At 38.0% G+C, this 23,652-nt stretch overlaps 1 protein-coding gene across 1 annotated transcript in view; it reads left to right on the forward strand.

The window, feature by feature from the left end:
• LAMA1 (laminin subunit alpha 1) overlaps window positions 1–23,652 on the forward strand; it is a 102,525-nt gene that overhangs the window by 61,434 nt on the left and 17,439 nt on the right. The window contains exons 29-48 of the mRNA XM_065668024.1: window positions 78–215; window positions 1,909–2,030; window positions 2,912–2,998; window positions 3,463–3,656; window positions 4,618–4,760; window positions 6,051–6,149; window positions 6,869–6,980; window positions 7,147–7,309; window positions 9,560–9,770; window positions 9,991–10,107; window positions 10,205–10,368; window positions 11,504–11,642; window positions 15,069–15,162; window positions 16,327–16,443; window positions 18,310–18,492; window positions 18,808–18,962; window positions 21,451–21,594; window positions 22,390–22,523; window positions 22,655–22,805; window positions 23,375–23,499. Of these exons, the coding sequence (XP_065524096.1) occupies window positions 78–215; window positions 1,909–2,030; window positions 2,912–2,998; window positions 3,463–3,656; window positions 4,618–4,760; window positions 6,051–6,149; window positions 6,869–6,980; window positions 7,147–7,309; window positions 9,560–9,770; window positions 9,991–10,107; window positions 10,205–10,368; window positions 11,504–11,642; window positions 15,069–15,162; window positions 16,327–16,443; window positions 18,310–18,492; window positions 18,808–18,962; window positions 21,451–21,594; window positions 22,390–22,523; window positions 22,655–22,805; window positions 23,375–23,499 (2,792 nt within the window). The remainder of the gene's footprint in view (window positions 1–77; window positions 216–1,908; window positions 2,031–2,911; window positions 2,999–3,462; window positions 3,657–4,617; window positions 4,761–6,050; window positions 6,150–6,868; window positions 6,981–7,146; window positions 7,310–9,559; window positions 9,771–9,990; window positions 10,108–10,204; window positions 10,369–11,503; window positions 11,643–15,068; window positions 15,163–16,326; window positions 16,444–18,309; window positions 18,493–18,807; window positions 18,963–21,450; window positions 21,595–22,389; window positions 22,524–22,654; window positions 22,806–23,374; window positions 23,500–23,652) is intronic.

The following is a 23,652-nucleotide window of genomic DNA, read 5'->3' on the forward strand; positions in this document are numbered from 1 at the left end:
AATGGCTTCTGAAATTGTTTGTAACTGTTGGTAGGTGTGATCATATATTTGTTTTATTTTGCTCCCCTTACAAATAGAACTGTGCTCCAGGATACTATAGGGGAAAGCATACAGAACTTGGTGTAAAAGAGCTTCACACTCTGATAGCACCGTGTGTGCCATGTCAGTGCCATAACCACAGTGATACTTGTGATCCTGAAACTGGAAAGTGCTTGGTATGTAAAATTTATACGTTATTCTGTTGGCTTCACCTCAGCGCACAGTAGTGGCAACCTATGGGAGGAGTTTCTGGGACAGCTATTTGGCTATAGTATTTGTTATGGGATTTTCCCTCCAACTCTGAAAACAGGAAAATCTGAGTAGTATTTCCCTTGGGGTCCATTCAGGAAAATTATCAAGCTCTTTGGGCACTAACATCTTCAAAATAATTAAATTATTATAGTTTTAGTTGTACTCCAAAAGTAACTTATATACCAATTCAGTTTATCTGGTTTTCTGTGAGACTTTTTGGGCTAATGTCCTTCATCTGGCCAAGGTCTGCTTAGTCACACAACAGAGAAGTAAAGGAAGCAGTAAGCCATACCACACCATACCGCATTTGACCAAAGTAAAATTCTTTGCTTCTCTGGAAGAGAATCATCTGCACACCTTTAACTGAGGCTTTTTAAACTCCCAGAGACTAAATTTGTATAAGGATATGCTTCAGCCAAGTTATTTTGCTTATTTCTTTCATTTTATCCCAAAGGTTGCAAAAAGGGCATACATCTGACTAACACATTGCTTCTTTCTTGTGGGCTGACAGCCCTGCAAACAGCAAATTTTCAGCTAACCACATAAGGCACATTAAGTCTGTACTCTGTCTGGCTTAATATTCTTTCCTAAAGTGTTTTCAGTTGCTTTGTTTTTCCAATAGTGAGTTGATTAGTTCAGAGTCAGCATCTGGTGAATTTATTCTTGAAGTTAATTTTTAAAGTGAGTTTCCTTTGTCCTTCAGGCTTTTGTAAACCATTCTTTCACTTTCAGATTTGTCCTAAAGTATGTATCTCATGATTAAGAATTGTGGTTCTTATTTCTACAAGGCAAAAACCACATAGGTCTTTCACACTAGTGAACACTAGTCATTCTCAGACAAGTCTACATGTTGAGATTACTACTTAGACATTACTGGCTGAGTAGTGTAGGCAAAAGAAATGGTTCTCACCTCTGATTTCTGATCCCCATACAATAGGAGGCTGTGTTGCTACTGCTAACTAACAACTAACTAGCTGCTAACTTCTTTGCTACTGGTTACTTCAACTAACCTTTAAAATATACACCCTAGCAAGAATAGGAATCAAAAATTAGGAAAAAAGGAGAAACTGAATTTTACTCACTTAGGGGCCTAGTCAGTTAAATTATAATACCAATTTAGTGTTTAAATATCAAAACTAACTGTGGATGGTCCTTGGTTTGTAGTATTCAAATGCATTTTCTGAAACCTTAAAAGCTATATTTTTCATTCAGGTAATCTGTTTAGTTTTTCCATCAGTTGCTTTTTTGTTTTTGTTTTTTGGTTGTGGTTTTTTTTTTTTGGGGGGGGGGGGGAAGGCTGTTTTTTGAGGATTTTTGCTTTGTGTTGTGATTTCCTGGCCTGAATTGGATTAATAGAAGCAGAAATATATAAACTTTAATGAAAATTTAGAAAAGAAATTAGGTCAGCCTGCCTGAGGGGGTGTTCACATAGGAGAAAATATGCTGGCATTCTGCTTATTTTTGCATAAAAGGCTCCTCCACTCGCAGAATGCTGACCAATGGGTAGTGACATTTAGAGTTGATTGTTGGAAACTGTATACATTTATTGATTGGAGGGAAGATAAAGTTCCTCTTGTTTGTTGTTTTAAATTGTCTGAATTCCTTTTTGTGTATCAGAACTGCAGAGATAACACAGTTGGTGATTACTGCAGTGCTTGTGCCCCAGGCTACTATGGGAAAGTAATTGGATCCGTGAAGGACTGCTCTCTTTGTGCCTGTCCCAGAGCCAACCCTGTTAGGTAACCAGAACTTATTAAATCCAATGTACATTTTAGTAGCCTGGATTTCTTGTGCTGTATGTCCCATCTTATACACCTACCATGCTATGACAACAGGAGCTATCATTACGTGTCCTTAATTTTTAGGCATTTGAAAACTCTTGAGTTGTTCACAGCTAGTGCTAAATCTGTGCAGTTTTAGAATAAAAAGATTAACTGATGAGTTGGGGTTTTTTTTTGTTTGTTTTCTTTTCTCTAAGTGTAGATCAGCCACATAGAATGTTTTACAGGTAGTGAAGTTGCTCTGACATGTGTTAAGTTCAAATGTGGGTCTCTGTCTTCATGCAGAAAACAATGCTTTTGTGTTTACAAAGTTTCAGGTCATCTCCAGTCAATGCAGGAACTTCTCATGAGATCAGCCATAGGGGAAGAACAAGTACTCTTCTGTTTGAAATTTCTGTCTCTGTTTGTTTGGCAGAGGAACAGTTAACCTCATATTTTGAAAATAAAAATGCTGTTCAGGCTGATTTTTTTTATATATATATATGTATTTTTTTTCTCCAGATGTTGTTTGCTTTTGGATAATTGAATTAGAGTCTAGCAACTCTGTTCTCATGCAAGTCTCAGTTAGATGCATGCTATAGCATAGATCATGCAGCATCCATTTTTCATTGTCTTATCTTTTAAAAGGAAGAGCATAAGGTGCTTTAGCATGTTGTACAGTAATGGAGTCACTTTGGGAAAGCAAACTTAATAAATAAAGTACATATTCTAGAGCACTGCATCAGATTGAGCAGAGGATGCTGTTGCTTACAGTGTTTAACCTGTGGCTGAAGGTGTTCTCTGTCTTTGTATGGTCTTCCATTCATATACTAACAGGCATTTGTTTATCCTTCCTCCAGTTTTAGTCCCACTTGTGTCCTGAAAGGTGTTCAGGATTACCACTGTGATGCTTGTCTCCCCGGATATGAAGGACAGTATTGTGAAAGGTAAGTTACGTGTGATGTCCCCATTTATTCCCAGCTTCCAAGGACAGTTTGATTAATATGAGTCACAAATTCATGGTCCCCAATGGGATGCATCCAAGAGTGCTGAAGAAGCTGGCAGATGTGATGGAGAGTGGTTTAGCAATAACGTTTGAAGGGTCATGGAGAACAAGAGAGGTGCCCAAGGACTGGAGGAAAGGCAGTGTCACTCCAGTCTTCAAAAACAGCAAGAAGGAGGATGCAAGAAACTTTGGGGGATGGGAGGAGGTGGTCTCTAATTTTCCCTATTTCCCCCCAGTGTTCATAAGTAAATATATGAATGAGTGCTCAAGGACTTAGAATGATTTGTTAGTTACTTTTACAGAAGCCATTAATTAAAAAGCTATCAGTGATTCTCAAAGATAAATGTAACATCTAATTTCATAATGAATATCCTGATGTTCTGTGTCCTTTTGTTCCGTGTGTAGATGCTCCCTTGGCTATTATGGTGACCCTCAGCTTCCTGGTGGCAGCTGCCATCCATGTCAGTGCAATCCAAGTGGCTCTGTTCATGCTAATTGTGATAGAGTGACTGGCCAGTGCCTCTGTAAACAAGGTGTGACAGGACAGCTGTGTGAGGAGTGTGAACCAAGACATCTTCTTGTGGAAGACAAGTGCGTTTGTAAGTGGTTTTTAAGCTGTTTACTTTCCCAGCGGACTTTGGTCTGTCCAAGTGATATTTATGTGCACATGATTATTCATTGAATGCTTTTATGGTGTCAGGCCCTATTCTTTCTATAAAAAGAAAGATACCTTGACAACCTATATTTCTGTAAAACAGGGGGTTTGGGCTATATAATCTCCAGAAGTCCCTTCCAACCTCAACCATACTGTGAACACAGAGAAAACTACAATAGAGGTCATAACATCGCGCAAGCAGTTAATCCTTAAAATTACTTATTTGGTGTTACAGACAAGTTTAAGGAAAGATAGTTTTAATACTTTTTTCTGTCTGTAACATACCTTTATTTATTTGAAAATGTTGAATTCCTATGTCACTGACCCTTTGGATCATGTTGCTATAATAATACTTTTGGAGTTATCCCAGGTATGTAGGCATTCTCCACCACTAATTAGTCATGTATTCCCTTATCAGAGTGTGGAGAGCAGAAGGACAGTAAGTACAGCAATTTGCTTTTACAGTGAAATAGGAGCTATGACTCAGGTTTTGCTTTGCGTAAAAAAGCCAAAAATAAACAAGCAAGGAATAAATGGAATGACACCATATAGGCTCGAATTTCTTCTCTTCCTAACCTGTTTGAGTGTCAGTGGCATCATTCTGGTTTATAGAAATACAGCTAAATAGGCTCAGTAAGCTTATAATACAGCCAGTACCTCAGTAGCAAGCATCATCAATAAGGCTTGAATGTGGGCTAACCTAAGGAGAGTATGTTTGGAATAGGTTCCCTCTTGGGGCCAGAAGGGAAGGGCAGTACTACAGATCTGTATGCTCAAAATTATTATACTTAATCACTCTTAAAAGGTGAAGGCGCATACTGCATTAGTCAAGATGACAAATTTCAGTACTTGGTGCTTCTTTTTAGTACTAACATTGCTTCCTACTCTTAAAATTGTTTCTTTAGCTTGTGATGACAACTGCACAGGAGTTTTGTTAAACACTTTGGATGATCTTAACAAGGACATGCTTTCACTGAACCTCACTGGTATTGCCCATGTGCCTTATGGGGCATTGTCACAAGTGGAGAATGCAACAAAACATCTGAAGGTAAAATAAACACGCAAATAGTAGAAATACTTAGTCACAGCTTTCAAGCAAAACTTGCAGCCAACTCGTGTATGCCTGTAAGTTAACAGAAGCCGTTCTGAAGTTTATGGCTTGAATGTGTGTATGTGTAAGTGTTGCAAGATTAAGACCATCATGTTTGGTGTAGAAATACACCTTAAGTTATTTATAATTATATTGTTTATATATTACTTTATTTTCATTAGTTGAGCTAGCATTTAAATAAATGTATGAATGTATTTTTCTGTCTGCACTGTGATTATTGAATGCACTATCTATATGTGCTTTGCCTCTTCCTGGTATACCCAGACATACTTGCTGTCCCATTCTGGGTTCTTGAACTGGGCTTTCAGAGAAACCTTGCTGTGCTTTATCCCCAGAGGCTCAAGAGCTTCAACTTCTGTTTCTCTTCATTTGCTCTTTCCTCATGCTGAGGAAAAGACTTTGAAATATCCATTTGACACCAGGTTGTTCTGTACAAGTAATACCCTGTGTATTACTTCTTTAAAAAGTTGGGAAAATTATACTTATTATGGTATTTACAATGGTTGGCTCTGAAACATCTGAAATCTAAAAATAACCTTTCCCAGACTTGCTGTCTTTGTAAAAAATGCCTAAAGTTTCTTTGCATCTTTAGAGAAATGATACTTTGTATCAAATATAATACAGTTAGATACAATGGCTTGTTTACTGCCATCTGGAGCAGTTTTGAGGTGACCTTGAAGACAAATACAGCTTATTCTTCTCACTTATTGGTGAGAAGATCCGCAGGGCTGCTTCTGTTACCTTACTGTATCTGGAGGACCAAAATCCTGAACTCCTAAGTGCCATGCACTGTGTTTTGAGATGGAAACATCTCCAGGGTCATCCTCACAGATGTACTCTGGATGCAGCTGTTTGACCAGACCAGCTGCTGAAACAGTAGCAGGTGTGAGACTGGATAGAACCGTTTAATTAGAAAGGCCTTGGACCTTCTCAAAGCAGCTTATTTGGGCAGCTCAGACTGTGGTGAAACTAAGAATCCAGAAAGCAGAAATTGTTCTTCCTTTCTTGTTACCTGATTGAAAGCATGACATGGCTGGACTCTTGCTTTCTTATTTAAAGAAACACACTGTTGCATGAGCTGTAATTACTTTATGTTATCTTACATGATTTTGCAAATCATTAATTTAAAACATAAATCTTCTAAATAGTGTGAATATTTATTTTCTTCCCATAACTTTTCTGGACACACTACAAAGCCATTAAATTCCCGTGTGCTGTTTCTTATAGGGGTCTATAGTCATTAGAGAAGATCCAACTTACTCAGTAGCTACAGCAGAAGAAAGTCTTCAGAGTTTATCAAGAGGAGTTGATCAGCTGCACAAAGAGGTAGGTGCTGGCTTCTTTATTCTTAGCCTTTCTAGAGAAATCCTTTGAGATTTCATAGCATGGTACATGAATGCCAGAGAGCTGTTCAGAAATTATTTTAAACCTATAGAGTTCAGTGACCTAAAACTGGGAAAAGTGAGATATTTCTCACTGGTCTTAATATGTGGAGCTTTTTCAAAATTACTTCATAGCTGAATATTCACAAAAAAGTCTTTGATACCTATAGTATGATTTTAGCAGGAATAAATATGTTGAAAATGCACCTGAAAAGCAGACAAGATTTGTGTTCTTTATTCAGCTTCAACATACACGCACAAATATGGTAGGAAATTGATGATAGTACTTCAGCTGTTAGATCTCTTGCTGACCATGTATACCTGACATTGTAACTATAATCTAACTAGGTACTTGCACTAACAGTGTTGCTACTGCTAATTGTGATATGTTCAGAGTTAAGAAATAGCTCTGGTAATTATGATCTTACTGATTGTAAAAATAATTGATAACTGATATCAGAGGCTGGAACCTTCAATGTGATTAAGACATCTGCAAGCATGGGAGCATCAGAGATGTATGAATCGTATAGATATATCTTATCAAAAACCTTTTTCCTCTCACAAAGTATTCTTGGTATTGGGGGAAGAAGTGTAAAAACATAGACAAATTGTATGTATTGATCAACAGTTTAGAACTGTCAAATATCTCCAATTTTATTCTAGTCATCCAGGTTTTTGAAAAAAGCTTGGCAACTTAACACAATAACTCAAGCAACGAGGAATAAAAGTCAAGAACTGACTGGATTTATTGACACAGTGCATACAACCATCAAAGGTATCCTGCTTTTAAGATATTTCGACTTCTTTAAAGCATTTAGAAGGGTATTTCCTTCACAACTCTTAAAGAACTATTTACACAGAAACTGCTGCAGTTTGCATAAAGGATTCACATACAGACTTCTTTTTAATAGTATGACTAAATTGTTTACTCTCCTACTTAGTGCTTGCTGAAATTGCCATGTCACTAAATGAAACACTGGGCCTGGATCTCCCACTGTCCAATGCTACATCACAGAGCCTGCAGGATGATATTTCTGCCCTTTCGGATGCATTGCGCAGGAAAGATTTTGCTCAACAGCACCATAATGCTACTAGAGTCTTAAAGTAAGCCTGTTCTACTGAAAACTGTTTCACCTATGTTTAAAATATGCAGTACTGCTTTCTGGAGAGATATCTGGAGAAGTATTATGCCATAATAAGAGGCAGTGTGATAGAAAACAAGCCCAGGTGGAGCTATATGAACTCTGAATTTGGAGGTACATGAGTTGATTATATTTGGGCATCCCACATGATACTAATATAACCAAAGCCTGTTCATTTGAATGTGATACAGAATTCCTTTGCAATAGTGGAAAAATTCCCTTGCGAAAAAGGCTTATTGGTTTCAGTTTGTTTCAGACCTGGCCCTAGTACACATCTCATTGTTGATTTTGGCCAAGAGGCATCATAGAACTGCCTCAGTCAATTGCAAGCCCAGGAAATGTCAGATCTGCTGAAGGACATGATGATTTATTGTCACTGAAATATGTATCACATAGATTTGCAATTGAAACCAAGGCATTTGTTTCAGCATTCTTAGCCACAGTTCAGGATTGTATCCTGTTGTCTTGATTTGTCCCCAGTTAAAGACTATTTTAAAGTGGATTTTCTATTCATTATGAGTGCTTATAACTAGACTTTGCAACATGAAACATTGACTGCTTCAACAGTCAGCAAAATTGTTATTCCAGCTTCAGAAATACTAAGTATTGCTTTAGCTCACCAAAAGCTGTTAAGAATGGTAACATTGGCTTTAAGGGCAAAGATTTAGACGAGTGGAATATTTCTGAAAATTTTACTTTTCTTATTAAATGCTTTGGATCAGGCAGAATAGAATGTTTATGTCGGTAGCGTGTCTGATTTTGTTCAACAGAGCTTGTCCTGTGCTTGTCCTCATGCAAGTATTAAATTGTATAGAAGCTAAATGGACTAGAAATGTATTATTTAACCTGATACTTATTAGGAACTTGAAGTATCAGTGTTTTTTCACTTATCAAAATGTCTCAAAATGTCCTGTTGCATAGTAACAGAATGTTCTGATTTTCAACATTTTTCACAAGCTTTTGAGTTGTTATACAATGCATTTGTAAATTAATCTTTTCAACTATAGGCTCTGTTGAAAGTTCTGAAAGTTCTCTGATAAGAGTCCTTTGGCAGATTGAAGAAGAGAGTTAATAAGATTTGTAAGACTGCTTACTCTGCAGAATTTATCGTGCAATGCAGCTGTAAGCTCAAAACAGATTTAAATAAGCAGTTTGCCAGTCCATTTTTGATGGAGCAGAAGTTAACCACATGGCTCACAGCGGATAAGGTACTGCTAAGCAACATTTGTAACAGGTCTCCGTGCATTTACCACCTAAGGCTAAGATCCCAAGCTATTAGGAATGTAGCCTTCTTACACTATGCTGATAGAAGCCCTTAACATCTTGTAAAATAGTTTCATTCTCGTAACTTTTTTAAGGCTATGGCTTCTGAGTGTAAAGACCCTGAATTATTAGGTTTTCCAAATGCACATCTGCTATTCAGTAAGAAAGATGGAATGTGTTATAATAGTGAAAGAAATAAGTTTTCTTTTGCTTTGGCTGAAGATCTATATGTTTTGAAAACAGATTAGAAGGGACAAACATTTATGTAAAAGTATAGTTACAGGAGTTTCAGTGTGCAGTGTATGTGCTGAAATAAACAGAGGAAGAATTTCAGGATCATTTTCAGTTCAATTCCTTCAATACTGGAAAGTATTCAAACAGAGATGCAAATATTCTCCAGTAAAACAGCTGAAGTGATTAACAGCTGACAAACGATTGCTTATTTCAGTGTTCATTTTAATAAGGCTATTATTTTTATTTGCCATTTAAACTTTTCAGAACTCTTGGGTATATGTCCTTCACTTCTGGTTCCATATTTCTTTCCAGTATCAAACCTAATAATTGATGCTTTGATCCCACATTCAAAATATGAATCACTACAATTAATATAGAATTTTGCCAGTGGAATGTTTCACAGAGGTTTGTATGTAGGGGGATGTCCCTAATTAAGTCCAGGCAAATATGATTTATACTAATGCCTTTCCCCTTTAGACACCACATACAAATTTTATGAACTGCATTACTGCCTTCTCCCTCAGGCGGTCATCTTTTTTTGTGGTAAGATGAGTAACTAAGCTACCATGTGTTTGTATTCAATTATAGAAAAGAATTTCAGACTTGAGAAGATGCATTTAAATTAATTTCACATGACCCCATTTTCTGCTCAAGAATTCCATGCCTAAGTTTCTCCTTCACTGTTCATTTATTTTCTGATTTCTCTTTCTGTCAGAGCTGCAGAAAATTTGTTGATCCAGGTTCAGAGAGAGTATCATAAACCCCAGCAGGAGCTTGCTGACCTAAAGAGTGATGCACACCAGCTCTTATCAAAGCACAACAGCAGACTGCAAGATGCCCAGGACCTGGTGAATGAGGCACTTGCTAACATCAACGAGACCAATCGCTTGTTTCCCCTTATGTCTAGCAACCTGGCAGAGCTAAATGTAAGACTCAACAATCAGTGTTGTTGCATAAGAAATATCAAATACAAAATAATGTTTGAAAGTTTCTTTTTAGACTTTAATAAGCATATATATGATACCTTAAAAACTCAAAGGAAATGAGACCCCTGTTTGAAAACCAAAAAATGATAGTCTTATGTGAACTCATCTGCACTATAGCTGACTTTACAGACTATTACAAAATACTTGATTTATGCTGTAGGACAAAAAGCTAAATATAAAGGAAGGTGAAGAAATATCAGCCATACTCATTAACGAAGGGAAGGTCCTAGTGAACAGTGCTGCTACTCTTGCCCAAGATATGAAGAACTCTACATCTGTAAGTTCTTAAGTTTTAACATCCTCTTTGACACTATCAGGTGTATTTTGCTGCTGAAAAAAAAGATTTAAAAAGAGGAAACCATTTTGTTGTGCAGAACCTGGAGGTCCACCAGGATGGGTTAGTCTTATGGAGCACCAAACTGCGACACCACGTGGATGACCTGGTGATGCAGATGTCTGTGAGAGGAGTGCTTGACCTGGTATACAGAGCTGAGGACCATGCTACCCAGATTCAAAGACTTGCAGATGCACTGGAAAGGTGATAAACTCAAGAAGTATGAAATTGGGAGAGATTTAGAGTAGTGTCAGATTTAATTTCAATAGGTAGTATCTTAATCCACTGAAAGAATTCCCTGCCCATGGAAGGGGAGTTGATTTTTAAAGGTCCCTTCCAACTTGAACAATTCTGTGATCAATTTTTATTCTCCATTTAAAATATTTTTTTACTTTTAATGTAATGTACCTTTATTAAATGATATGGAAGTGGTTGATTATTCTTTCATTTCATGTGGCTGACTTACACAGTAACTAGTGAATTATTGAATGCCCAGAAAGTATATCACCTTGAAAAGCTTTTGGTCTGTGTATGAATACTTCTTGACAATATACCTCTGAATCTCACCAAGAAGCTATTACTACTGTGCCTCCATTGTTGCTTTCAAAGCGTCTTGCAGAAATGAGTGGGTTGCAGTCTGAAATCTGTTCAAATGCACTCTTAAAATCTGAAAGTTGGGGAGTCATTCCAGTTAGTTCAGTGGAAATCCTATCCCAGCATAGAAGATTATATATGTAGAATATCCTAGAAGATTATTCTAGGATTCTTGCTGTGTTGTCCTTTAAAGTCAGCAAATATGGGTTAAAAGTTGAATCATATCAGACTGGAAAATTTGAATGTAAGTTTAAGAACAGAAAATTTTGCTCTGTGCAACACTGAGCAACTGTGCTGGCTTCACCAGAACCAGATAAATTCAATAAAGCAAAATGTAGTAAGAGTTTTAAGATGCTTGTAATTTCCTCCTAGGTTCTGTATTTCTCTACTTTGTTTTTAAGCTAGTAACCAGTTTCTGTTCTGTTTAGATGATGCAAATTTGTTCTAAGTGACTAAGTGGCTTTACAAATTGAAAAACTGACCATAAACAAAGAGAAACAAACCAAACCAAACCAACAAACAAAAAAAAATAAAACCTTTGAGCTAGTTTGGTTTTGGTCGTTTGGTTTTTTTCCAGTTCAAAATAATAAATTTAAATCCCCTTACACAAAATAGGGCAAGCTGCGCTCAGTTTTTCAGAGTGCATCATGTATTCTAGAAAGATGTGAATGTTGTAACTGAAAATGTTAGTCCTTAATTAAGGTACTCTGATGAAAACAGAATTACTTGTTACTTTTCTAATTAGTGGCCTCTCAAAAGTAAGAAATGTGACTCTGAACACAACTGCTGCTGTCTACACCCACTCCAGCGTTAAAAGTGTGATTGAAATAACAGAGAGTTTGGCAGATGATGCATCTCGAGTTGTGAATGCCCCCTTGGATTTTGTAAGTATAGATATTAGTATTTTGGTTAACCTCTTTCCCTTTCTCATTTGGAATATTTGTTCTAGTTGGTTTTGCAGATGCTGAAATTGGAGTATGGCAGCCTGTCCCACCAACTAGTATATATAGTATCTTGAATCTGTACTCAAGGCGGTAATGGTACCAGATTTTATGTTCTGTTTACCTTGCTTTTCTCTCTGCCACAGTACTATTTTACCTTTTCTTGGGGGGGGGGGGGGGGGAGGGGGAGTGGGGGGATGGTTTTTTTGTTTGCTTTTAATGTCTAAAGCATGGCTGACTGGACGTGAGCCTCTGAATGCTTATATTAATCATCTGACATGCATTCCTATAGTTCCCAAACCTCTGGTGCTCCCTTCCACCTTCGGAATTATTCAACCATCTTTTTCTTTGACCTGTCCCACTTCCATTTCTAGCTATGTATTCCCAGCCAAAACTATTTTGCTTAGTTAAGGACATTTCATAACTAAATGTATGTATGTCTGTATCTCCTCTGCTATCCCTCTACCTTGCAAGATTATGGGGTTGTTGTTGAAACAGTAGATTAAAAAGACCTGACCACTTCCCAGTCTGACCTTATTACTTTCCTGTTATCCTCTTTCTTCCCGTTTATTTTTTTTTCTTCTTTTCCTGATTTTAAAGCCATGGAACAGTTCTGGATTTCCGAAGGGCCAACTTTGGCCTCTTCAGTCAACTGCTAAGGGAAGTCTCATGGGAAAGTGTACTAGGCGGTAAAGGGGCTCAAGATAGTTGGTTAGCATTCAAGGACCGCTTCTTCCAAGCTCAGGATCGGAGCGTCCCAATGAGTAGGAAGTCAAGTAAGGGATCTAGGAGACCGGCGTGGTTAAACAAGGAGCTGCTGGGCAAACTCAAGTGGAAAAGGAGAATCTATGGATTATGGAAGGAGGGGCTGGCCGCTTGGGAGGAATATAGGACAGTTGTTAGAGGATGTAGGGAGGCAATTAGGACAGCTAAGGCCTCCTTGGAACTCAATCTTGCTAGTCGGGTTAAAGACAATAGAAAGGGCTTCTTCAAATACATAGCAAATAAAACTAAAACAAGAGGCAATATAGGCCCACTGCTGAACGAAGTGGGTACCCTGGAGACAGAGGATATAAAGAAGGCAGAGGTGCTGAATGCCTTCTTTGCCTCTGTCTTTACTCCTGCAGACTCTCCCCGAGGGCCCCGGATTTCTATAGCCCCAGAAGGAGTCAGGACAAAGGAGGAGTTTGCTTTGGTAGATGAGGATTGGGTTAGGGATCAGCTATGCAAACTGGACATCTGTAAATCGATGGGTCCGGATGGAATGCACCCACGGGTGCTGAGGGAGCTGGCGGAGGTCATTGCTAGGCCACTTTCCATCATCTTTGGTAAGTCGTGGGAAATGGGCGAGGTGCCTGAGGATTGGCGGATGGCAAAGGTCACACCAATCTATAAGAAGGGCAAGAAGGAGGACCCGGGTAATTATAGACCGGTCAGCCTTACCTCCATCCCTGGAAAGATGATGGAACAACTTATTCTTGACTCCATCACTAGGCATATCAAGGATGAGGGGGTCATTAAGAACAGCCAACATGGTTTTATGAGGGGGAAGTCATGTATGACCAACCTTATAGCCTTCTATGAGGAAGTGACTAGGTGGAGGGATGATGGTAGAGCGGTAGATGTGGTTTTTCTTGATTTCAGTAAGGCATTTGATACTGTCTCCCACAGCATCCTCATAGATAAGCTGAGGAAGTGTGGGCTTGACGATCAAGTAGTGAGGTGGATCGAGAACTGGTTGAAAGGAAGAAGGCAGAGAGTTGTGGTCAATGGCGCAGAATCTAGCTGGAGGTCTGTGACTAGTGGAGTTCCTCAGGGGTCAGTGCTGGGACCGGTGCTGTTTAATATTTTCATCAATGACCTGGATGAGGGAACTGAGTGCACCCTCAGCAAGTTTGCTGATGACACAAAACTGGGAGGAGTGGCTGACACACCAGAGGACTGTGCTGCCATTCAGCGAGACCTGGACAGGCTGGAGAGTTGGGCGGGGAGAAACTTGATGAAATTTAACAAGGGCAAGTGTAGAGTCTTGCATCTGGGGAAGAACAACCCCATGTACCAGTACAGGTTGGGGGTTGACCTGCTGGAAAGTAGTGAAGGGGAAAGGGACCTGGGGGTCCTGGTGGATAGGAGGATGACCATGAGCCAGCAATGTGCTCTTGTGGCCAAGAAGGCAAATGGCATCTTAGGGTGCATTAGAAAGGGAGTGGTTAGTAGGTCAAGAGAGGTTCTCCTCCCCCTCTACTCAGCCTTGGTGAGGCCGCATCTGGAATATTGCATCCAGTTCTGGGCCCCTCTGTTCAAGAAGGACAGGGAATTGCTTGAAGGAGTCCAGCGCAGAGCCACAAAGATGATTAAGGGAGTGGAACATCTCCCTTATGAGGAGAGGCTGAGGGAGCTGGGTCTCTTTAGCTTGGAGAAGAGGAGACTGAGGGGTGACCTCATCAATGTTTACAAATATGTGAAGGGTAGGTGTCAGGATGATGGAGCTAGGCTTTTTTCAGTGATATCCAGTGATAGGACAAGGGGCAATGGGTGTAAACTAGAGCATAGGAAGTTCCACGTTAACATCAGGAAGAACTTCTTTACTGTAAGAGTGACAGAGCACTGGAACAGGCTGCCCAGGGGGGTTGTGGAGTCTCCTACACTGGAGATATTCAAGGCCCGCCTGGACAAGTTCCTGTGTGATGTACTGTAGGTTACCCTGCTCTTGCAGGGGGGTTGGACTAGATGATCTTTTTAGGTCCCTTCCAACCCTTGGGATTCTGTGATTCTGTGAAGGAATGGGCTATATTTTAGAAGTGTCATGCATGTTTATAGCTGGAGAAACAAATATGTGACAATGTATTTACAAGATAGAGTTCAAACCAATTGCCATAGTTTTGTAAACTTGTACATTGTTTTATAATGTTCTGTCTTATTAAAGCTTTGTAAGGCATAAATCCTTTAAGGTACTTTTCCAAATTTTTCGTTTGGAGAAATGGATTAAACGAATATTTTAAAGACTGGAATTTTGAGATATGTCACTTTAAAGTGCTCAGTGTTGGGAATTTTGACTTAGGCCTGGAACTGAAATTCCTGATGTTCCAAAAGGCAGCACTGAATCAGAAGCAGTGTTCAAACTAGAATTTGGTAGGTTTTGTTTTATAGCCATCTTTTCTATTAATTCACAGAGAGATTCAATGTCACTTTCTTGGACAAATTATGGCAACATGTATTTTTTTAATTGATGCTTAATAGGTAATAAATAGAATATCTCATAAACAGTGAGAATATTCAGTAACTTGAAGTGGACATCCACAGATACTTAAGTATTTTCAGTTGAATTTGTGTTTTTCATATCTGGCAATTGATGTCTCTTTTTTTCAGCCAGAGGAATCTCTAAGTCTTCTTGGAAAAGAAATTCTACTGCTCAGCTCCAAATTTCAGAATGAAGCTAAAAATCTGAAAAAAAGAAGTGATGGTCAGTACTTTAGAGTTCAGATTTCTGCTTGTATTTCTTTTTCCCTATACTGTTGTGTGTTTGGTTTTTTTTGTAGTTTTGCGTGGGATTAATTTGCATAAGACTAATGTATTATGGAGTTACGTGGTATTTTACTTTTTGTAAGAGTATAATTTTTCTCTGTAAACATTTAATAAATAGCCTTCACTATACCTCAATTACTTCCAAGCAGTGCTTTCTTTAAATGGCAGTTATTCAAAATTTTATGAATTAAAGCATTAGAGATTGTGCAGTAGATGAAGAACAAACATAATTCTAAAAGAAATTCATTCATCCAATTTCATGTAAAAAATCATGAATTTACACAAGTATGTAGGTTGATATATTTAAATCATAATAATTTTTACTTGTTTTCTCTATATAGCTGAAATACAGTAAGAAACTGAACTTTGTCTGTAGAAGTGGCCTTTTGGCTGGGAATTCCTCTATAAATTCCAAGATTTGTTTGTTTTGTTATCACTCTAAAGCAGTGAAGTCTGCACCATGGAAATCCAAAAGCATTTTCAACAGAGTTGTGTAGGAGCAGAGGCTGGCTGTAAGGGAAATTTTGCACAGAATTGGACAAGAAGTGAATGTTTCACAGAGAGAAGTTGTACTTGTAAAATGGTCTTGCTTTTAATATCAATGGCTTCGCAAATATATATATGCTTTATGTAATTCAGATGGACAGAATGCATCCCTGTTTTTGTTCCTCTGCTCTACATATTTTTATTTCTAGTGAGAGGATTCTGCAAGCAAATCACAAACAAATATAAGAAAAAAATACTTGGGGTTCCTGACAGCTATCACAAAAACTGAAGGACATAATCTAAATTATTAGAGTTCCCACTCATGGAAATATTTTAATTTATAACCTTTCCCTAACTGTATTTCTTCTAATTCAGTCTGATAGAATTGGCCAAAAAGGATAACTTTGGATAGAAGAGCACCCATGGGAGCTTATCTGTGCATACTGCATTCATTTTGATTTCCTATTTGTAACATGCTCTGTTGGGAAAAACAAGACCAAAAAAGTTCAATTAATTAAATAACTGAATGCTTGTTGTTATCCCTATACTTAGGGTTTGTGTGTGTTGTATGGTATTTTTTTATGCATAGAAAAATCGCAGTTATTTCTTCCAACAGGCCTTTTATTTGGATTGAATGGGTTGAACAAAAAGGTAGAAAAGATTCAGGAAAATACTAGTAAAATTGTCAACCAGCTTAATGATTCCCTGGTGACACTAAGAGCATTGCCTAATGGTAAGTGAAATTTATATTGACATTCTTATTACAGAACCATCTAGTATGATTGAAATAAAATCCTGCTTATTCTCTGATTGCAGAGACCTAGCAATAGACTATACTCATTTAGCCTTCTCTCTTACAAAGAATATTTACTTTTTTGGTAAACACTGAAACGTAACTGAATTATCAAAAGATCTGTACTCTGATTCGCATTTCATACTGCTGTAAACCAGGAGGGTCTCTGATAGCCATACAATTATATTGATGTGAGAAGAGAGTGAAGTCCTAGAATGTTTAATCCCACATGGAGAGAAACTTTTATACAGAATTGTGAGGTTTTGCTTTCTTTGGATAGCTTGTCTCAAAATTGTTTATACTGCACTGTGAATCTTATCATCTGCATCTAAATGTTTTCGCGTAAATTCTGACTTCATTTAACCAGTTAAAATGTTCTTTCTGTGTTTTTTCCAAAACAAAAGAGTTCCCTTAAAAAAAAAACCAAAACAAACCTATTTTGGATAAAGGTAAGGTCTAGAGTTCATGGAAACTAACAGCAAATGTCTTTGAAGTTGTAACAGGGTCTGAAATACTTTGCCAACCTTAATAACATTTTTTAAAGATAGAAAAACACTCATAAAGAAATCCTGCCACAGTTGTTGGGTTGTACTGTGTGTCTGGATTAGAATGTTAAATCCAAAGCTTTTTTAAAATACCTATTTTACAACTCAGGCTCTTAATTCACACTAAAGGGTGATAGTGATTAAGTTACAATGGATATTAATTGCAGCATAAAGCTACACATGGAAAATTAAGGCATTATGAAAATCATCCTCTTTAACTCACAGCATTGTTTGGTTTCATTTTTGCTGTTACACTTCTAGAAGTTTTCTTTCTCTTGTTATTTTAATCTGGGCAGAGATTAATGGTGGCATTGCCTTCTGTATAAGGTACTAGCGATGAAGAAGGAGTCCTGTAGACCTAAACCAGTCCTTTTGTGCCAGCTGCAGCATCTTATCACTATTCTGGGCATAGGGAGTGTAAGGGGTAGGCCAAGATTGGAATAAAATTAGCACTTATATGTAGTACACCCACTATATATAGGTGATCATAGCCCAAAGCAAAGGGTGTAATAGACTTCTGTGCTAGTGACTGTGCGTGCCAACACTCATTCAGGGAACTTATACACTATAAGCTTGATGTATTCATATAATCTTCCTTTTAGGATAGGCAGAACTAAGTTCTCCATCACTGCATTCTGTGTCTGTATTGTATTCAGAGCTGCTCATGAAAAATAGAAAATAGTTCCTAGAATTCAAAACTTGGATTAATCAAGTGTTTTGATCAAAAGTCTTGAAAATCTAAACCAATGGGCCTTAATTAAAATTGCTGAAAATCCTATTATTTATATTTGTGTGTAATGTATTTTATTACTATATATCTCTGTGTGTGTGTGTACCAGAAAAAGTAACTACATCTACAGCTATATCCACGTGTGTATCACCTGCTGGGGAACATTTATCATTATTTTTGTTCAGGGCCATAGCTGTGGCTATTTTCAAATTTAATAACTGGACAAGAGGAGTTGCAGCAGCCTCCTGGCACTCCAGTTTCATAGAACATAAACTTTTCACTCTGTAAGCCATGACACATTCAAGTTAAGCTAAGTTGGATTACATTAAGTCTTGATTTTGTGCTCCCCTCACAGACTGAAAAATACAGAAACCCCAAACCAGAACTCTTACTATGAAAAGAACATAGATGACAGCATTTCTTGTGTTTTGACTATGTTTGTAATTATGTTGTTATGAAGTCAGGCATTTATTACTCCCAAATATGTATGAAAGCTGTGAATTTTTTTTTAACCTGTGAACTGTGTTTCAGCTACAAGGAAATACATGCTTGAGGTGAAAGAGCTAGCTGTGTCTGCAAACACCAGTGCTGTGGTGGATTTAAATCACTTTGGGGATTTCAGTCAAAAGCTGCTGAATACTTCTTCTGCATTGTCCCGAGTTAATGACACGTTGAGGAAAACTACTGAACTTATAACTGATTCATCAAAAGCTGGTAAGTTTGCTGCTTCATTGCTCTTCAGAAATGTCACTGCTTGCAGAAGCAGTACTAATATTCAATTTTAATAGGCACTAAATATGAGTCTGATGGACTGAAAATTTCTTCCTAATTCAATAAAAATGTTCTAACTTTTTAAAAGACTTCTAGAGGATTCACATGGGATACCCTTAACTAGGCATATTCCTTACTAATGCTTAAAATTGCTGAATACAGCATGATCAGAAACAGGCCACCATGGCTACGTCTTTTAGCAATCAACACTACATTTCTCTTTCAACCTGCCTCAACATTTCATTTATCTTTTGGCAGCAATCACAGCTGAAAAGCAAGTTAAAGAAGTTGAAACACAAGCAAGTCTTTTATTGGATAGGCTGAAACCTTTGAAAATGTTAGAGGAGAACCTGAACAGAAACTTGTCTGAAATTAAAGAGCTCATCAGCCAGGCCCGCAAACAGGCAGCATCTGTAAGTTGGGTTATCCCAGACTTAACTGGCTTCACTTTCACTTTTAGCAGGGAAGTTCGGTGACATAAAGATCCTAAAATTTACAGTCGAAGTACCTGGTTGTTCTGGGGTCTCAATGAAGTCCAAGAGTGCTGACTGATCCTAAAATCATACTGGCAGGGCTGTTAGAATGTTTTATATTTTTCATGTAAAGTTTCTTATTGCATTTGTGAGTTTGTCTGAACAACAAGGCAGTAATTTAATTACTATTTCCTTTTGTTCCCTATAAAAATAATTAATAAACACAATATGTCAGAAAGCAATTGGAAGAAATATTCTGGTGAGAAAGAAATAAAACAGGGGATGGTGCTGCCATTCTTTTTAGGGCAAGATGTTAACTTCTGAACTTATTTTAGAGATTGATGTGGGGTGTTCCATATATCAGTATCATTACAAATTTCTTAACAACAAAGTTGATTTTATCAATAAATTTGCCATCTACACCCTGGCATGTACATATGTTCTATGCAAGAAGCTGCCATGCATCCAGAATACTTTTAAGACAAACAATATACTTGGTTTTAAATTTCTGCTCTCCTCCTTAATGACAACAAAAGTGTATCAGCTGTATTATGGACCTCATTAAATTGTGAGGGGAATATGAAAATGAGTTTGCGCTCAATAATTTTCTGTATGCCTTTGGCTTTAGTATGGGAATATTATTGTAAGATTTAGGGAGGGTTTGTTTTAAAAAATAAAAGGCTTTCAGTTCTCTCTGCAAATCTCCTTAATTATATGGTTATTGCTTCTCTGTCACAGTCTGCTGAAGCTTAATGAAGCCACTAGTAGCATTTTTCGAAGTGTCATAAACCACAGAGGTTCCTAGCAGGGTGGAAAGAAGTATTGGCAAAATCCCCTATTCCATTTTTGAGAGTTTGTTCTGTTGTTTTGTAAACTTCTTCTAGAGGAAAGAAACTTCATATATCTGTGTCCATACTCATGCACACGTGTGCTTTATGTATTTAGTTGTTAGAGGCATAGTCAAGGATGCTGATGTAGTTAAGGTTTTTCTGTTGTTAAAATGGGTCATTACACTACCAAGTTCCATGCAGTTTCATGCATTTAGCTTGAACTGATGTCCTGTCAGTATGCTGGACAGTGTTCAAAGGAGTTACAGAATCATAGAATAGTTAGGGTTGGAAAGGACCTTACGATCATCTAGTTCCAACCCCCCTGCCATGGACAGGGACACCTTACATACGATCTTGGCACCCAAGGCTCCATGCAACCTGGCCTTGAACACCACCAGGGATGAAGCATTTCCCACTTCTTTGGGCAACCTGTTCCAGTTCCTCACCACCCTCACAGTAAAGAATGTCTTCCTTATATCTAACCTGGACCTCCCCTGTTTAAGTTTAAACCCATTATTTGTTCTACTATCACTACAGTCCCTGATGAAGAGTCCCTCTCCAGCACCCTTGTAGGCTCCCTTCAGGTACTAGAAGGCTGCTGTGACACCTCCATGCAGCCTTCTCTTCTCCAGGCTGAACAGCCCCAACTTTCTCAGCCTGTCTTCATACGGGAGGTGCTCCAGTCCCCTGATCATCCTCGTGGCCCTCCTCTGGACTTGTTCCAGCAGTTCCATGTCCTTTTTATGTTGAGGACACCAGAAATGCACACAATACTCCAGGTGAGGTCTCACAAGAGCAGAGTAGAGTGGCAGGATCACCTCCTTTGACCTGCTGGTCACGCTCCTTTTGATGCAGCCCAGGATACGGTTGGCTTTCTGGGCTGCGAGCGCACACTGAAGCCGGCTCATGTTCATTTTCTCATCGACCAGCACCCCCAAGTCCTTCTCTGCAGGGCTGCTCTGAATCTCTTCTCTGCCCAACCTATAGCTGTGCCTGGGATTGTCCTGAGTTAGTGGCCATAACAGGAATCTGAATGTGTCTACTTAATATTTAAAAAGCTTAACTTGTAATGTATTCACAAATGTGTTTTGTGAATAATCACGTAAGCTGTGTTATAAAACTTTGACATAACCAGAATTATCACAGACTGTCTGACTTTTATATATATATTTTTTTACTCTCAACGTAGAGTAGAAATTGTTGTGGGGTTGTTTTTTGGTTTCTTTTTCTCTTTCAGATTTTGAATTTCAGTATCTTTATTTTCTGATATTATTACAGTGGCCTGTTCTGATATATGGGCTTCTGACCCAAGTTTTAATTGTTCTGTTATGAGGTATTTGAGTAGTTTGATTTACTGTCTTTTAATATCCTAATTGAATGAGTGAATTATGACAGATTTAATTCTTTTCTATTTGTGAATCATTTTGTCAAGTGATACCAAGAAGATTGCTAAGATCAGGTAGCAATACTTACATTGCATGAAAGTATCTCAGCAAAAGGCTTGCATTTGTGGGTAGAAGCTAAGTACATATTCCAGAATATATGGGCTGTGTACACTGAGACTTGATTAGATTCCATTTCCCTCTTCCCCCTCCCAGATTAAAGTTGCAGTATCAGCAGACAGAGATTGCATTCGTGCCTACCAACCCCAGATTTCATCTACGAATTACAATACCTTAACACTCAATGTGAAAACTGCTGAACCGGATAACCTCCTTTTCTACCTGGGTAGTAATGGAAAGGTAAGTTTCTGGCATACGTTTACTGAAGGTGATGGTAGTCAAGTATTTTAAATCACCATATATGTCTTTTCCCACTTGACTTCAAACTAAGTATCAAAGTGAGGCCCTTTGAAGACAAATGTGTTCACTAAGGGTTGAAATGTTTTTGTGCCTTAAATGATTCCAGAGATCCTCAAAGGCAGAGAATAAAAGCACTGATTCCTTAGCATTGCCTCTCAGCCATGTCGTGAAACTCCGCTTCCTATTTCCGTGCTGTGCATTAACCTCATGGAGTGTAACACAATATGTGATCCTTTCATGTAGCATGTTGGAGTCTATGAAGCGATTTGCTTGGTATCAGAAAGTACTTGAATTTGGCCCTCATGATCAAGGTGCACCCACCAACTTCAAAGGGAGATGGTAGCTCTCTGTCACATTGACTTCCTCTTCATTCCCTCTGTAATCCTACTAAATGCACAGCTGATAGCTCCTTGTGGCATGCTATCATGTGACAGTACTATTTTATAAGCTGGTAGGTCACTTCACATGCACTTAAAAGGGCACATTTCTATATGTCTGTGTGTGTGTACATCTCATGTTTGTATATAACTATAAAGAAAACATTCACCTTGTATATAAGCTGAGGGTTTTTTTGGTTTGTTAAAAGTTAGAATGAGTAAAAACTTACTGGGCCTGATTTTGTTAAAAGTCAGCTCCTGTAATACGGGATTTAAACGTATGAACCTGGAAAGACTTTTTCAATATTACATGTTAAAATACATATTTGATACTATATATTAGAATAATGTTTTTCAGGCAGACTTCCTTGCAGTGGAGATGCGACGTGGTAAAGTAGCTCTTCTTTGGGATTTGGGCTCTGGATCAACAAGAGTGGAATACCCTGATTTTCAAATTGACAACAACAAATGGCACAGGATACATGCAACCAGGTAACTAAAATGAGAATGACATAAATGTTGAACACAAACCATCTTCTGAGTTTTCCAGTGACAAGGTTTTTCTTGTCCTTAAAAAAAAGAAGCCAATAGCATGTGTATTTATTAGTATTTTTACTTTACAGGTTTGGAAAAACAGGTACACTTAGCATAGAGGAAATAAGCTCCACTCAGAAGCCTTCAACTAAATCTGCAACCTCTCCGGGGGCAGCCAGCATACTGGATGTTAACAAATCAACACTAATGTTTATTGGAGGACTTGGAGGGCAAATTAAGGTTAAATTTTAATGTCAGCATTCTGTAAAATGATTTTATATGTTTGAGATATACTTTTGACTTAGAAATAATTGCATGAATAGGTTACTTCATGCCAGGTACTCTGAACATAAAGCAAAGATTCTATAAGGATGTTCTAGTATCCTGAAGTTAATTTTCCCCAGAAACTTTCTGCACAAAGTGTTAACCAAGGCAGGTTGTGTGTACATGCATGATGCATGGCCATTACACAACACAATGTAATGGTGTCCATGGATGCATGGACATTACACAATGAATTAGTTTCTAATTTCCTTTTTCCGTGGCTTCTTTCAGTTTGCCATTGTTATTCATGCCATAAGATGTCAAAGTCAGTCAAGGACATAGTTATTTTGCTTTTTACTTGCTGCAAAACTAATTATTATGATGTAAACCATAACTGTTAATAGTTACGCTAAAACATGTTGTTCCTTGATTATGATTTGTATCTAAGAAAGAGGTCAAGCAAAACAACCAAGCAAAAATTTGGCTGCATAATTTTCAGAGTACTTAACATTAATTGTATTCATGATGTATTTCTTGTATTTTAGAAATCGCCTGCTGTTAAGGTGACTCATTTTAAAGGGTGCATGGGAGAGGCATCCTTGAATGGCAAATCTATTGGTCTTTGGAACTACATGGAAAAAGAGGGCAAGTGCAATGGCTGTTTTGGAAGGTATTTTGTCTCACTCCCCTTTTTTGTAACACACTGAGTAATTTACATAGGTAATATATTTCTGTGTTAGGTAAAAATAATGAGCTTGGACAAATTGCGGTTTTTCACTGATGATTAACTGGCACTGAATGTGCCAGCGGTGTCAAATAATTT

The sequence above is a fragment of the Lathamus discolor genome, chromosome 2, assembly GCF_037157495.1.
Source record: "Lathamus discolor isolate bLatDis1 chromosome 2, bLatDis1.hap1, whole genome shotgun sequence".
Lineage (NCBI taxonomy): Eukaryota > Metazoa > Chordata > Aves > Psittaciformes > Psittacidae > Lathamus > Lathamus discolor.